Source organism: Saccostrea cucullata, unplaced genomic scaffold, assembly GCF_032062105.1.
Source record: "Saccostrea cucullata isolate Sc308-1 unplaced genomic scaffold, CSIRO_AGI_Scuc_v1 ctg146, whole genome shotgun sequence".
Classification (NCBI taxonomy): domain Eukaryota; kingdom Metazoa; phylum Mollusca; class Bivalvia; order Ostreida; family Ostreidae; genus Saccostrea; species Saccostrea cuccullata.
This window is the reverse complement of record NW_026919274.1, coordinates 998,438-1,012,614: the sequence shown is the minus strand read 5'-3', so window position 1 is coordinate 1,012,614 and position 14,177 is coordinate 998,438. Positions and strand designations below refer to the sequence as shown.

The 14,177-nt window shown below is 33.5% G+C and overlaps 2 protein-coding genes across 2 annotated transcripts; one reads left to right on the top strand and one right to left on the bottom strand.

Annotated features, from left to right (window-relative positions):
* Positions 1-2,543: 2,543 nt before the first annotated feature.
* LOC134283729 (uncharacterized) lies at positions 2,544-6,825 on the bottom strand. Its single transcript, XM_062766208.1, has 2 exons — positions 6,309-6,825; positions 2,544-3,841 (listed from the first exon to the last, which is right to left on the bottom strand). The coding sequence occupies exons 1-2, from the start codon at positions 6,508-6,510 to the stop codon at positions 2,544-2,546; spliced, it is 1,500 nt and encodes a 499-aa protein (XP_062622192.1). The 5' UTR covers positions 6,511-6,825.
* A 3,269-nt stretch (positions 6,826-10,094) lies between these two features.
* Positions 10,095-12,130, top strand: LOC134283552 (FGFR1 oncogene partner 2 homolog). Its single transcript, XM_062766071.1, has 4 exons — positions 10,095-10,246; positions 10,690-10,824; positions 10,983-11,234; positions 11,569-12,130. Exons 2-4 carry the CDS (start codon positions 10,690-10,692, stop codon positions 11,881-11,883), a joined length of 702 nt encoding a protein of 233 aa, XP_062622055.1. The 5' UTR covers positions 10,095-10,246; the 3' UTR covers positions 11,884-12,130.
* The last annotated feature ends 2,047 nt before the right edge of the window (positions 12,131-14,177 follow it).

Sequence of the window (14,177 nt, the reverse complement as noted above, 5' to 3'; positions counted from 1 at the left end):
AGGTAATATTAAACATAACAATTTAAATAGTTGGCTAGCCACATTATCATTTTGCAAACAGAAAAAAGATTTTGATGGTTTTGTCTCAAGCACCGGGAGACGAGAACTATGCATTTCACATTTTATGTTCATATGAGGTTTAATATGTACAAAAAGGGTAGACTTTGGTCCAGACTTTCTAGAAAAGAATTTGAAATTGTCCGAACATTAACAAAACGGCATCCTTGGATTTAAGGATTACTGGACAGCATGAGCTTTTCCATATGATGTAATTTTCAAAAACAGGTGAAAGCAGTTTGAGGCTAGTTCAAAAATCTATATAAGGAAAAAACAACCACGTACATGTATGTGGTCAAGATTTCTTTGATTTATGATTCTTTTTTTTTCAAAGCCTGGTCGTCATCGTTAACAGGATAAGACGAAATAATGGTTTCAGATTTAAACATAATGATTTTCGGTAAAAATCTTTTAATATTCTCATTACGTCAATACTGCAGATTGTCGATTATGATTGCGGACATTCTGAAGCAATGCAGATATTTTTACTTGCATCATACCTGTGATGAGGTTTTATTTTTTTCATTGAAAGTATCAAACAGAAAACTCGCCAGTCTTCAAGAACAAGATGGTGTAATTTGTTCGCGTAGAATATTCCCTCGGGTCTACACAAACTGGTTTGAAGTCCATGAAGTCTGACAGAAGAAATAAACATGGTCATCTTCTTATTTAGTATTTACAAAACCATCTTCATGATTTTCCAATCCTGGATGAGGTACCGAAGTTGACTATTATCACCATCTAGTACAAGCTTCTATCAATCTTTAACTTCGTGTCACATTGGGAAATACGAGAAGAAAGTAAAAAATAACGTGGTCAAACTTAAAGACGGCAAGATACGTCATGATTTCAAAATTGCACTTAAAAAGCGCTTGACATGTTGCGAAATGAAGGATTACAAAAAATATCAGTCGGCGAGAAGTGGGGAAAGATCATCAAGATCTATTACTTGTGAAAAGTATATATGTAAGAATGCATCATAAGCAAAGGAGTAACACGTACAACTGCATGGATATTGCAAAAGCTGCGACTGGAAGAGAGACAGCAACATGTTTACAGTGATATACAGAAAGAATTGAAAAAATCTTTATTCTCCTTACAGAGCTAGATAGATGCGATTGTTAATTGATAAAACATCATCGAAAAGTTGAGTTGGGGACCATGGCAAATGATTTTTTCTTTTCGTGTAGATGTTTTTGAACCACCACCAAGAAATTGTCTCTGCAGTTCTTGAAAACATTAAAATTGGTGGGATATAGAAGTGACATTTTTTTTTAAAAGGCAGGACTGTTTAAATAGATTTTTTCCTTACAGACGTCATTTTATAACAATTTTCCATGGAAAAAAAAATAAGGCTTGAAATCTCCAATTATCAAGAAAGATATTTACTTAACTTCAAATTAACTGCCCTTTGGACCAAGTGGAGAAGCATACGAAGAATGCAATAACCTCTCTCCGTAAAATGTACCTTAGGATGTTATATACGCATTTTAATTCACAATGAATCAGCGCTTACGTACAATGTATATCTATGTATTTCTTTGTTTTCCGTCGAAATTCTGCGATAGGATCGATGCCTAAGGTGTTATGATTTGTTTTTACATGACGTACATTTATAAAGAATTCAACAATTTATTCATTCTTGTATCTGCACAAGTGTAAGTTTTGGGGGTCATTTGCAATGTTTACAACTTAAATTCATGTTAAAACACGGAAAATGTAATTATTTTGATAAAAGAAGAATTTATATTGGTATACTGAATACATTTTTCAGTTTTTATCCATGTGTCATCAATGATTATAAATTTTTATGATGCAAAATATTTTTACAATGTAGCGTATTGCCATCTATTCTTGAATCGATTTTCAAATCCAGTCCAAGATTGGTCAAAGATTTACATCGAGAATTACAGCAGAAATATAATGGTCAGACTTTGATAGTTATACAATAATTGCTAATTCGTATTCCGAAGTCTATTCCTAAGTCTCGTGAGTCACTCAGGTCGTGTTGGCCAATAATAAATTAGATTTTAGCTTCTTCAGAAAGGCGGTGCCATTTTCAACCAATCTTGATGTAATAAAGGGCCTAAATAGGAATTTCGAATTCCCCGTCTGCCTTGTTCAAAACCAGTAACTAAAGTGAGGCAATCTTCAAAATTCTTTAAAATTATGCCAACATGAATGAGTGTAATGTCAACATTAAGAACTGCATCTCGTCTGTGGTCTATAGTTTTATATTAAATAGAATTTTTTCTTATTCTTATCAATTCGTATATTTCAACTTAATTATGGTGTATGTTGACATGCCCGTATTTCTGCTGTATATCGATATAATCCCTAGGAAAATAACTTGCTTGTATGTACAAATATAAATATAGCACCATTCGTAACTGTAATTCTATATCTCTAATCAGTTCTCACTTAAGTTTGCAGTAAGAGTGGTTACTTTAATTGGAGAAAATAATTAAGTTTAAGAAAAAAGTTTTTCATAATTTATTACTCAAATCAAATCCTGCTGGAAAACCGTATCCAAGATTTGGTTTCTGTTTTCCATAAACGTACAAAGAAAAAGTTTCTTTCAAAACATTTCTTGCCACGTGATAACCCGGCTGAATTGGTAAGGATATTACGTCATATGATTTTTCATTGATGTCATAAATAAGTGTTCGATTAACATCTATAATATTTTCGTCCAGTCTTATATTTGATACGTTTCTACTTATAACAGTTATATAACTTGTTGTATTGAGATCAGGTACAGTGAAGTGGTACTCTGACAGAAGGGCGCCCTCTTCCGGAATATACAACATAAAGGCTGTTCCTATTCCGTCCGTATTGTTCTTTCCTGGCGTGATCACAGTCACCGACACAAATCGGCTCGTCCGGATGTAAACGGGAACATTTGAATCCACGTCTATATCCACATAATTATTTTGAACAAAGAGGGTCTGGGTTTTATTTTCTTGCCCTATATTATATTGTATCCGACAGTCATTTTTCCTGGATAATATCCTGATTTTATATCCTCTTAAGAATGGATGAAAGAGAGGTGTAATAAACACGTGTTCAGAATCATAATTTACTTCCTGGTCAGAATTATCCGATGGAATCATGAAGTTCATTCCACTACAGGCATTATCATCATGAAGTCGCGCACATTTGTTTCCAGTTGCAACAAATATGGGGTCTATGGAAGATATCGTACTTCCGGTTAAATCTGCACTTTGTGATATTACTAATGATTCATATTTGTTCAGAATAAGATGAATACTTTCATTATAGGCATATTCTTGATCGTCGATGTGAATTGATTCACCTTCTGTCAAGTTTAGCTGAATTTTCACTACATTGTTATCACCACTTGACACAATAGATATTGTACTATTGTAAAGATGAGAATATGCCACAGACACAGGATTTGGTTGAATAGAAGGGATGTATCTGTATTTATAATGAAATCTAGAATGCATAGGTAAAACTAAAAACGCCGTTGTGGTGAACTTATCATGTTTAACAGCATAAACATTAACGAAAACATCGCATTCAATGTGGACTCCTTTTTTCTCCACTTGATTTTCAAGGGCCATGTAGGAAGATGGCAGAAAGAGATGATTTTCACCTTGTTTAAGTTCTAGGGTGTATCGTATAGTCAGCAGCGGTAGTGCCACCGTACAGGTACCAGGGCTAGTGGACACGATGTACAAAACACAGTAGCTACGTCCATCATCAGCAAACAGAGGCGGGAAAACCATGTAAAACTCCCTACCCATCAACCTGACAGGATCTGAAAACAAATTTAAAGTCAGTGATTAAAATATTAATTTTATAAGTCTAGCGGTTGACAAAAATATTAGCCTTTCTCCCAAAGTGAAGTTTTTGTTGTATTGATATAATTCGTTTTTCCATTTGGGTAAAATGCATCCAAGTTTTGAATTCATAAATCATTACCTTTTTATTTGCAGTGTAAATTACATTAACAAACAACCAACGTAAACCCAAGACGGGTGAAACACAATATAGGGCGCATTTAGAATACCACATTGTTATACATGATTTTAAGAAATGTTATTTTCTTTACTTGCAATTTACTGTAATTCATTTATAGGAATACTTATAAAGGACTTGTGTGCAAAATTTTGTTGATCTAGCCTTAACAGAATTTAAGTAAATGCAAAAAATGTATCCCAAAAATGACTATTTTACAGCGTTATGCGGTTGCGCTTTGAAATTACAGCATTTTTCAATTGAAATAATTGTTAAATATCATACATTTTCATGCCAATGATCATAATCAGACTTTAGAATTTATTTTACAAATTATTTTGGTGCTTGAATTTTCAGAATTGAATACCAACTTTTGAAAATATGAAAGAAAATGTAACAGGGGTGCAATGTTATACATTTTTCACATAATTTTACCCCTCTCATTGTGCCAAATAAAAATAATGTCCATTTTACTTAATTCTTCAGATTTCTGTCTAAAAACACAGTATTAATGCTCTGTTACTTACAGAAAAAAAGTTGGGTTATGTAACCATTGTTACATCATGTTTTAATGTTTTAATGTGGAAAATTAAGTTTTTACAAAAAACTGTAGTGTCCGTAACCACTTAAATTCTGTGAAATTGGAAGGCTCTATAAATATCTTAACAAATTTCCTACAGAAGCATTTCATATAGATGCTGAGCTGTGTTGTAATTTTCCTGATCATCACCACTGTTTCTCTGTTATGATCACAAATGTGGTTACGGACACTACAAAATCCTGTAGTGTCCGTAACCTGTACTTGAGGCAGTTTGAAACAGGCTGTGTTAAAACACTAATGCTAGTATATTCACAAAGGTCAGAGGTTTGTTTAACAAGTTAATCAATGTTCTTTATTTTCTTCATCATTTTGATAATGCAACTAATTTGGGAAACCCAGATTGCACCATTCCATATACAAGATCCTTGGTGTTACATCACCTTGATATTGGCAGATGCTATTGACATCCTAGGATTTAAATCAAATAGCATTTCATTATTTTTTCATTGTTTAAGTCAATTGGTGTTACATTTAAGAAAATCTTGTTAGAATTCCTCTATTTAAGGTTAAGTTTCATCCTATTTTAAATACCTTGTATAGTGTAGTGTCCGTAACCCAAAAGTTGAAAAATGAATATCTTTATTTTTTTCTCCATAAAATTTACAGATAAATTTTTGAACCAGTGTATTATTAAATTTAGAGATAAAAAGGTGTTTATTGGCTGGAATTCTTTTAGATTAGGTGGTTTTTTTCTTTACTGCTAGTACTTTAAATAATGACTGGACACCCAAAATGACATAAAAATAGTTAAAATTTATTATCATGAGTTACATAACCCATATTTCTTGTAATATATTGCTTCATTGTCTAGTTGCTAAATAGGTAATATCATAAAATGTGTTAAATGCAAGTAAATTTGCATTCAAAATGTTAAACAGTAGGGAAGTAATTTGGTTATGGACACTGCAAAAAAATTCAAAAAAGAAAACAACTAAAATTACACCAATTTCAGATAAATTATTGTATATTTAACTGTTTTAAGAAAAATAGAATGCTTCATAGAATAAAAAAAATAAATTAAAGAAATATAAGTGAGCTTTATTCTTCAAGGTTTGACTTTTCTACTTGCACATAACACCTGTATAAAGTTTCATGTGTATATATTTATTCAAAGTATATTGGTTATGGTATGCTTTTATCAGATGAAGTTGAGATCTTAAGAATAAAAAAAATCGGGAGAAACAGAAACGACAAATAAAATCCTGAAAAAAGTTAGGAAAAGGGCTGAAAAACAAAAACTTCATCCTCAAGCCTGTGAAAAACACTTGTAGTGTCCGTAACCTGTGTAAATGAGGTTATTATCAGCTTGTAAAAAAAAGTTCTAATGTGAATTTCACAAAACCGTTTATGTTTCAGATCCTTGAGATAATCTACTTTTTAGAAAAAACGATTTTGGGTCAAAATAAAGACATTAATTTTTTACCCTCAAGTGCAACCTTACTGTCCCCTTTATTGTGTTTCACCCGAAGAGTATGTTGTATGTCTCGTATATATAATGGGTAAAAATAAAATGGTCTAGAAAATTTATTTACATATAAAATGGAAATTGTTATCACATGTGTGAACAAACTTTATCCATTTAGTTATTGGAGATTTTCTTACTAATATTTTTTAAACTCTTCTAAACTTTAATTTCAAATGAAATAAAATAATTTCGATAACATACCTTCCACCTTCTTTGCATTAATCCTTCTGATTTGGTTCTCTAGCACTTTAATTTTGTTTTCGAAAAAAATTAACTTTTCGGCAATCTTCATATCTCTCCTCTCCTCACATCGGAAATCTTCTGGGAGGAACAGCGACTGGGGATGTAAAAATTCCAAGTTTATCATCATTACGTAACAGGCTATAACAAAACGGGTACACATAATGGTGGCTTTCTTCCTTGTAAGGTATTCTCCGTGTGTATGGAGATGTGGCCCTAAACCATGTTGACGCGACGAAGCAGTTAAATTTTATCCGAGCATGAATACCAGATATTTGTAGATAGTGATCCAAGTGTGACTTTTTCAGGGGGTTTTCGTGGTCCGAGAGAAGTAATATGGAATAATTAGTGGGTGGGATTTAAAGGGCTTAACTGTTGGAGTATTGCGTTAAAATTAAAGTGATCTTAGGAAAAAAGTCTATAAACTTCATTTGCATTCTTTGTAATGATTACATAATATTAGATGTATTTATTCCCCTTGTCGGCACCCCATTGTATTTTTAAAAACATTTATTTAGTCAGTCGATGCCAGTTTAAAACGGGTGAGGTCATCACAAGTTGGGATGGTCATTTAATGTATAAAAACTTTCAAAGAAAATATTTTTAAAGTCCTACCCAGCTTCAAGTGAAAACAATTTAATCGACGCATGCAATTATCTTGTAATAACATTTTTGCCATATGATACACTTTTCATTTAAAAGTCCTACATGAACTATAAAAAAGGTGAATTTACAGCCGATTTAAGTTTCCTGTCCGTCCATCCATATCTTTCTGGTTAACTTTTCACATTTCTTAAGAGTACAATTAACGTTTTATTTAAAAATTCATTTATTATTTCATTTCCTTATACTAAACATATACCGAACTGTATATTTCATCCACCTCCTAACCCCTTTATAGTCGTCTCTACGGACGTACCAATAAATTCGGTTGTTATGATTCTTTGTTTACGTAAAACAGAAACTCTAGACTTACTGAGGTACAGCTTATGCTAGAAGTGGTACCAGATCTGGATCCTCAAACACTCAAAAAAAAAATTAAACAAAATATTTTAGAAGCCTTAAAATTGCCTCTTTTTTTCAAAACATCAAAACTCAACGACTTTTCTACGTTTTATACACGAAAAATTAAGCTAGAATTAGTGATACCTTAGACAACTGGTTCTTAAATAAATAGGGAACTCGGATTTGTTTACTTCTTGGGGAAATTACTTAGCCTAGTTAATAAATAACTCTCATTGTACACATAGTACTCTGACGTTGATATTAAAATGATGTTGGAGTTCCTAATTGACAACATTTATGTTGTTATCGAAGGCCAAGTTTTCCATTAACAAGCTGTTGGAATTCCGATGTGAACAAATTGTGCTCCTTTATCAGCTGACCCGTTTTTATACTTCTATGTTCAGCAAAATTTATTCAAAGAAGAAAACACTAGCTGTGACCTTCAATTCGAAAGTCTATATGTTGCAAAGAAGAAAGGAGTGAGCGGTGTCTTACAATTTCAGAAATTGCTTATCCGTTTTCGACATTCAGATATATCGACGGTGTTTTATTCATTAACAATAATTATTTCGATTCGAATGTCGACTCAAGTTATATTTACAGTATTTTCTTTCGTTTGTAAGGAATTTATTGTACAGAGAGGCGTGGCAGTCGAGTCGCGTAGCGACGAGACAGCCACGCCTCTCTGTATAATAAATTCCTTACAAACGAAAGAAAGTGTCTGTAAATGTCTTGTGTCATGGTCATTTGCATAGCCACTCCCTCGACATCAAAGTGCACCCCACATTACGTCACAGGCCTAGGTCCATTGTAGACGGATCAAACAAATCAGAAAGTACGAAGGAGATGGTTGCATTGGAAAGTCAAATCATGTTAAAACGAGTGTGCAATTGTATTTAATGGATCAATTTTAGCAGTATGAATATTTCAAAAAACCATAAGGTACTGGAAACCTGGATCCGTCCGCAAAATGATCCGCTTCGTTACTGTTACTACGGATATGGCTGCATGTCCGGAGGAAATCCTAATGGAGTACCGTAGACACAGGTGTCAAAATTATGGAATGCATTGTGAAAAAGTCCGAATGCATACTTGTATATTATACGAACATGTATCAGTGTGCATGTAACTCAAGGAATCCAGGAAACAGGTACTTTTAAGAAAATCATCCAACTGCGCGTGTTTTCAATATTGTCAGGTTTAAATTATCTGTTTTCATAGAATATTTTCGTGAAATTCTGTGTATTACTTTTTTGTTCAATTACCCCATCCCTGTCACCATGGTCACGTATGCATTTATAGAGTGAAAGGGGGGTGGGTGGGTTAGATTCTGTGAGATTTCTCACGTTTCCTCTAGATATTGTGTATAAGCTTACAGAAATTGAAGTAAAAAAAAAATATATAAAAACCATCGAATTCTGTCGGAAGTTATTGTACGGAAAATTGTAAGTTATTGTACGGCGAAGCTCCGCCCCCTAGAAGTTATAGTACGTTGGAATTCAACCAAAGGTTTTCTATCTGATTTAAAGTATGGCCAACATCAAAAGAAAAAGTACCGCACCATGACACAATATAAAATAGCGGTATGCAGTGAACCTGAAATGAAAGCCATCACAGAGTCTGTCACATCTGTTTTCGCATATTTGGATGTTTTACTGACTATAGACGAAAATTAAGGCCAATTAACAACTAAATTGTAGACAAACGAAATGACTTCAGGCTTTTCATCGTCAACATTTCTTATTGTTGTAGTAATATTCCATCATAACCATCTTTGCTAGCCAAGGGTATCTGATACGCCGCTAGTCGTATCATATCGTATTTGAGTAGCGTATCAGAAACTCTTGGTTAGCGAAGATGGTGCTTTTGTCTCCCAACTTATTTTAGTGAACTTTTCAAGAGCTTGTTCTGAGCATGATCAAATTTTAAAGCGAGGCAGCCTGCTCACCTTAAACCTTGTGATTTTAACGGCCTCGTTATATATATAGATCAGCATTTTGTAAATTTTATGTTCGATCGTTATAATGACCTTGTTAGCAAATAAAAGCTATCATTGGATCGTATTTTTCGACTTTGTTTTTATACTGAATTGACAATGGATAGTTCCGTCTACCTGTTGTCCATTGGCTTCACGGCTAATGTGACCGCCACTGACCGGGTCAACAGGGGATGCTGACTCTTCCTAGGCACTAATCCTACAAGTAAGAGCCTCGGTTAACGTGCCTAGGCACCTTATCTACCTCGGCGCCAAGTCAAAAGTATCTTGTCGTGATCCTTTAGCATGCTGGAGTACCTATAGGCATCTGATCTTGCCTTTGGAATTTCCAGGGATCCATGTTTCTATTCTCTATTGAGAAGTTGATGTCTCATTTTATTTTAATACTTCCCCTGAACTGCCATTATTAGTCCTTGTGTGTAGAGAAAGTTGAGATCAACAATAAAGAATACCATGCTCCATGCCCTTTTCAAATTGTATGCTTTATAGATTTTTTTTTTTAGATTGATCACTGTTGGATATCTTTATCTTTTACAACATGGTATTTCTTGTCCGAAAGTGTCAAACTAAAATAATTGATACAATTTTTTAAAGTGTATCCAAAGTAGATTTAATATAAATTTTATTTAATTATTTATTCGAGTTAGTTTTTATTTATTTATTAGTTAATTTTTTTTTTCGAAAAAAGTTATTGCTCTTTGCCCATGATCGATAAAAACAGAAATTCCGGAATTAACGGTGATACGGTTTTACCATTTACAATTTTCCTGGAGCTTGATTACATCCGGTGTAGTTCCGCAAATTATGGGGAAAGAGAATTTGTTTTATTGCGTCTGTTACATTAATTTATAAGTTTACAGATGAAAAGGAGCTCAATCAATTACCTTCTTAAACAAAGGTGATACTTTACTCTTGAAAAATGATGATGAATACTTCTGTTTATCTCGAATTGCCTCAGTATTATTTATCATATTTTATCATAAGATATTATCGTGATTACAGCCCCTAAAACATGTAAGACAATGATTCTCATTAATTTGTTTAATTTTAGAAGAAGAACATTTCCATGTTTTATTCTATTGTTAATTTTATGATTAAAATAAGCCGCATATACTAGGAAGATGCAATCGATATGAAATACTGATGTTTTTAACTAACCTTGTCAAATAGTTTTAGTAACTCTATTTTATCCAAATGATTTTCAAGACACTAGGTAATATAACAACTTTTATTTTACACCACACAATATATTGAGTGTAATGAAATCAGGAACCTATACTAAAGTATATAGTTTCCTGAATGAAATACAATTAATCCAGATTGAGATATTGTCTTTGACAGATGGCGTTAAATATAGAGAAATTATTGGGAGATGCCCAGATTCTGGTAGCCAGACTTAGAGATCATGACTCCACAGCTGACATTCTTATAGCGCATACACAGACACTGCACAAAAGGCTAGAGGCCATGAAACAGGTTTGGTATAACACGTCTTACTGTATCATGTTATTTGTTCATTTTTCAGTATTTTTAATACACAAACCTTGTATTTGTTATGATAAACACATTACATAATTCACTTATTTTACTTTTTTTGTAAAATTCTCAATTATTTAATAATCTTTTCCTCTTAGTATCAAGAAGACATTAACGAGCTGAATGAGATAGCTAAGCATCGTCCTCGGTCGACCCTGGTGCTGGGTATTGCCCAGGAGAACCGACAGATACGAGAGTTACAGCAGGAGAACAGGGAGCTTCGTCTGTCTCTGGAGGAACACCAGCAAGCCCTGGCTCTGATCATGCAGAAGTACAGGGAACAAATGATGAAACTGATCCAGAGCAATAAACAGGAGAAAGCCATCACACAAAGAAAGGACCAGTCTCAGGTACAAAATAGAGAAATCAAATGTAGTTATTGCCAACTTATTAGTAAACAAAGGAATTTATTTCAGTGTATACATCATGTTCACCAGCCAAGGGTTTCTGATCCGAATCTACTTTACAATGGTTGTAGAGTACATTTCGGATCAGAAACCCTTGTCTAGCAAGGATGTAAATTTTTATGATCTGTTTTGTATTTCATACATTATCAATTTTATATTCCTTTAAATACTGATGCAAGCATACAAAGATCTTTGATGGGTTATGTTTGAAATTTTTATTTTCATGTGGCTTAATTTCTTTTTTTTAATACAAAAAGTATTATTTTTTCTCTTTCAGCATTTAGAAAAGTTAATTGATAAAATCAGTGAAATGGCAGCAGTGATGCAGAAAGCAGTTACGACTGATGATGAAAACTCCGCAAAAGACAAAGAGAAACTAGTTCAGCTTCAGTACGAAAACAATGGCCTACGTGAAATCTTAGAGGTCTGCACCACAGCCAAGCAGAAAATTCTGGAGAGTGTTTCCAAAGATATGGACAGCAAAGCCATCCAAACTGAGGACTTATCTAAAATGTCTGACTCAGATGATAATATATCACTGGACTCGGTTAGTACAGTGGTCGAACAAGATGATATTGGTCATGAAACATAGACCTGTATAAACAAAAGAGAAAGTGATATTAACGACTCATATTTGAGCTCCATTGTCCTGTGCTGTTTATTTGTATTTAGAATTTGTGTGTATTAGGAACAATAACCTTTTTTCACTGCTATACATGTATATGTATTGTTCTGATAATTAGACTTTTTCACATTTAAGGAACATAATTTATTATGTATATGTAGTTGGTTTTCATTGAATTACATATGTTTTCATTGCAATAAACATGATAAACTGATCCAACATTTTTTTTCTTTTCCCTAGGTGTAATATACCTGGTAATGGTATTGCACTGGCTGCCAACTTGTTTAATATTTAATTTTCAGTTTACTAGTGTTTTTAGGTATGACTGAAACTTACATTTTCGTATTTGTGATAATGAATTTCAAAAAAGTTAAAAGTTTCGAGGAATTTGCCCAATAGATATTGTGATAGCATGTGCCATATGACTTTCAAAGAAAGTCTACCATCATCCATTCTTTCCAAGAACTATCTACCAGAACATTTCTGCTGAAACTTCTACTGAAACAGTCATCTTCATTGGAAGAATTCAGAAAATTAATTATCTAGACCCTGTGCAATCCTGGTCCCTGATCCTGGGCACTTGACACCAACATTTGTCTGGAGCATATTTTCTCTCACTTTGGCCCAGTCAAGCTCAGGCTTTCCCTATTGAGTAAAGACTGTGCAGTGAACTTGAACCAAATTTTTAAGGTCAAGGTCCAAAAACCTCTGTAAATTCCATCTGATCATATCGGTATTGTCTTTTTCCATGGCCCAGTAGGGCTCATACTTAAAAATAGGGTGCCTGTGTATACAAGATGTGCAGTGACCTTGGGCCAATTTTCTATATGAAAGGTCAATGTGAGAAAACATCCTTATTCTGTGTATATTTTCACTTTTCTTGGCTCATTTTGGCTAAAATGTCAAGCAGAATGTGCTTGTTGGTAGAGATTGTGCAATGATTTGAACAAGCTTTTAGATAAGCTGTTAAGGTAAAAAAAAATCTCTTTGTAAAATCATTTTCAAGAGCTAATTTTCTCTCCCCTTGAATCAGTTGAACTCAACATCACCCCAAATAAGCAAGAGGGTAAAAGGTGTGAAGTAGCCTTGAACAATTTTTTAAAATGAAAAGTCTAGGCCAAGAAAGCTCTCTGTAAAACTCGCATCCAGAGCACATTTTATCTCCCCTTAGCACAGTTGAGCTCTTTCTACATTAACTGAGAACCTATGTGCAGAGGGAGTGCAGTGACTTTGAACAATTTTCTTTTTATTAAATGAAAGGTCATGACTGGAAAACCTACTTGCAAAATATTCCTTTAAGAAGCATACCCCCCCCCCATAGCCCCCCTCCCCTCAGATTTCTTCCACTTTGTGCTATATGAAAAGAACGTGTGTATAGTGTCTTTGAGCCAGTTTCTATGTTAGTGGTCAGGGCTATATTAAATTTCTGTATATTCTTTTCCTGAGCATTTTCCTTTCTCTGAAATCACCTGGTTCATGCTTCTTTCAATAAGTACTCTTGCATGGTTAAATGGCCTTTCTCTTTAATTACATTTGTTTAAAGGGGCTTTGAAGATGGTCACCAAGATGAATAGCTATCTAATCCAAAGGAGTATGTTCCTTAATGTGCTTAGGATAAAATCTGAAGGAATTTATTCCTTTAAATCAAAATTTAAGTTATCCAATAGTGGGTGAATTTTTCAAGTCTCTCTTCAACCTTACTGTAGAATCCTGAATGAAATGCATTTCATGTCATATTCAATAATATACATGCATATATAAAATTCTGTATTATCTCTTTCTTAATACAGTCGTTTGGCCAGTTCCGAATAATTAGTAATTTAAGGACTGGTAATTAATAAATTCAACGGTGTAAAAATAAATTGATTTCTATGGTAAGAAGGCTTATTTATGATTGTTTGAATTATAAGAAGTTTTGATTTTTTGCCCTCGGTTTGGTTTCGTTATCGTACTTGAAACAGTCGACATACTTTTACAACGCAACAAATCTGAATCACCGCAACGCGTAAGTCTGCAGAAAAACCTCTGTAGATACATTAATTTTTCACATAAAACCACGTTCCAGGTATCAAAAGTTAGTTTGATATGTACTGTAACATATACTAAAAACTTGTCAAAAATAAATATTTAGAACACTGTAAGATATTGAAATATTTTCGTGCTCTTTTTTTACCAGTTCCGAATACCCATTTTAAACACTATTATAAATTCACTCTTCGTTGTTTTCTTCATTGTAAACGTGACTTATTATACCCTCGCTG

Bases quoted from the DNA above. Each gene is read 5' to 3' on its own strand.
- LOC134283729 (XM_062766208.1), bottom strand. From the start codon at position 6,510: ATGTGTACCCGTTTTGTTATAGCCTGTTACGTAATGATGATAAACTTG. The intron at 3,842-6,308 runs GTATGTTATCGA...ATTTGTTTTCAG, and splicing joins TAATGCAAAGAAGGTGGAAG to ATCCTGTCAGGTTGATGGGT.
- LOC134283552 (XM_062766071.1), top strand. From the start codon at position 10,690: ATGGCGTTAAATATAGAGAAATTATTGGGAGATGCCCAGATTCTGGTA. The intron at 10,825-10,982 runs GTTTGGTATAAC...TTTTCCTCTTAG, and splicing joins GGCTAGAGGCCATGAAACAG to TATCAAGAAGACATTAACGA. The intron at 11,235-11,568 runs GTACAAAATAGA...TTTCTCTTTCAG, and splicing joins AAAGAAAGGACCAGTCTCAG to CATTTAGAAAAGTTAATTGA.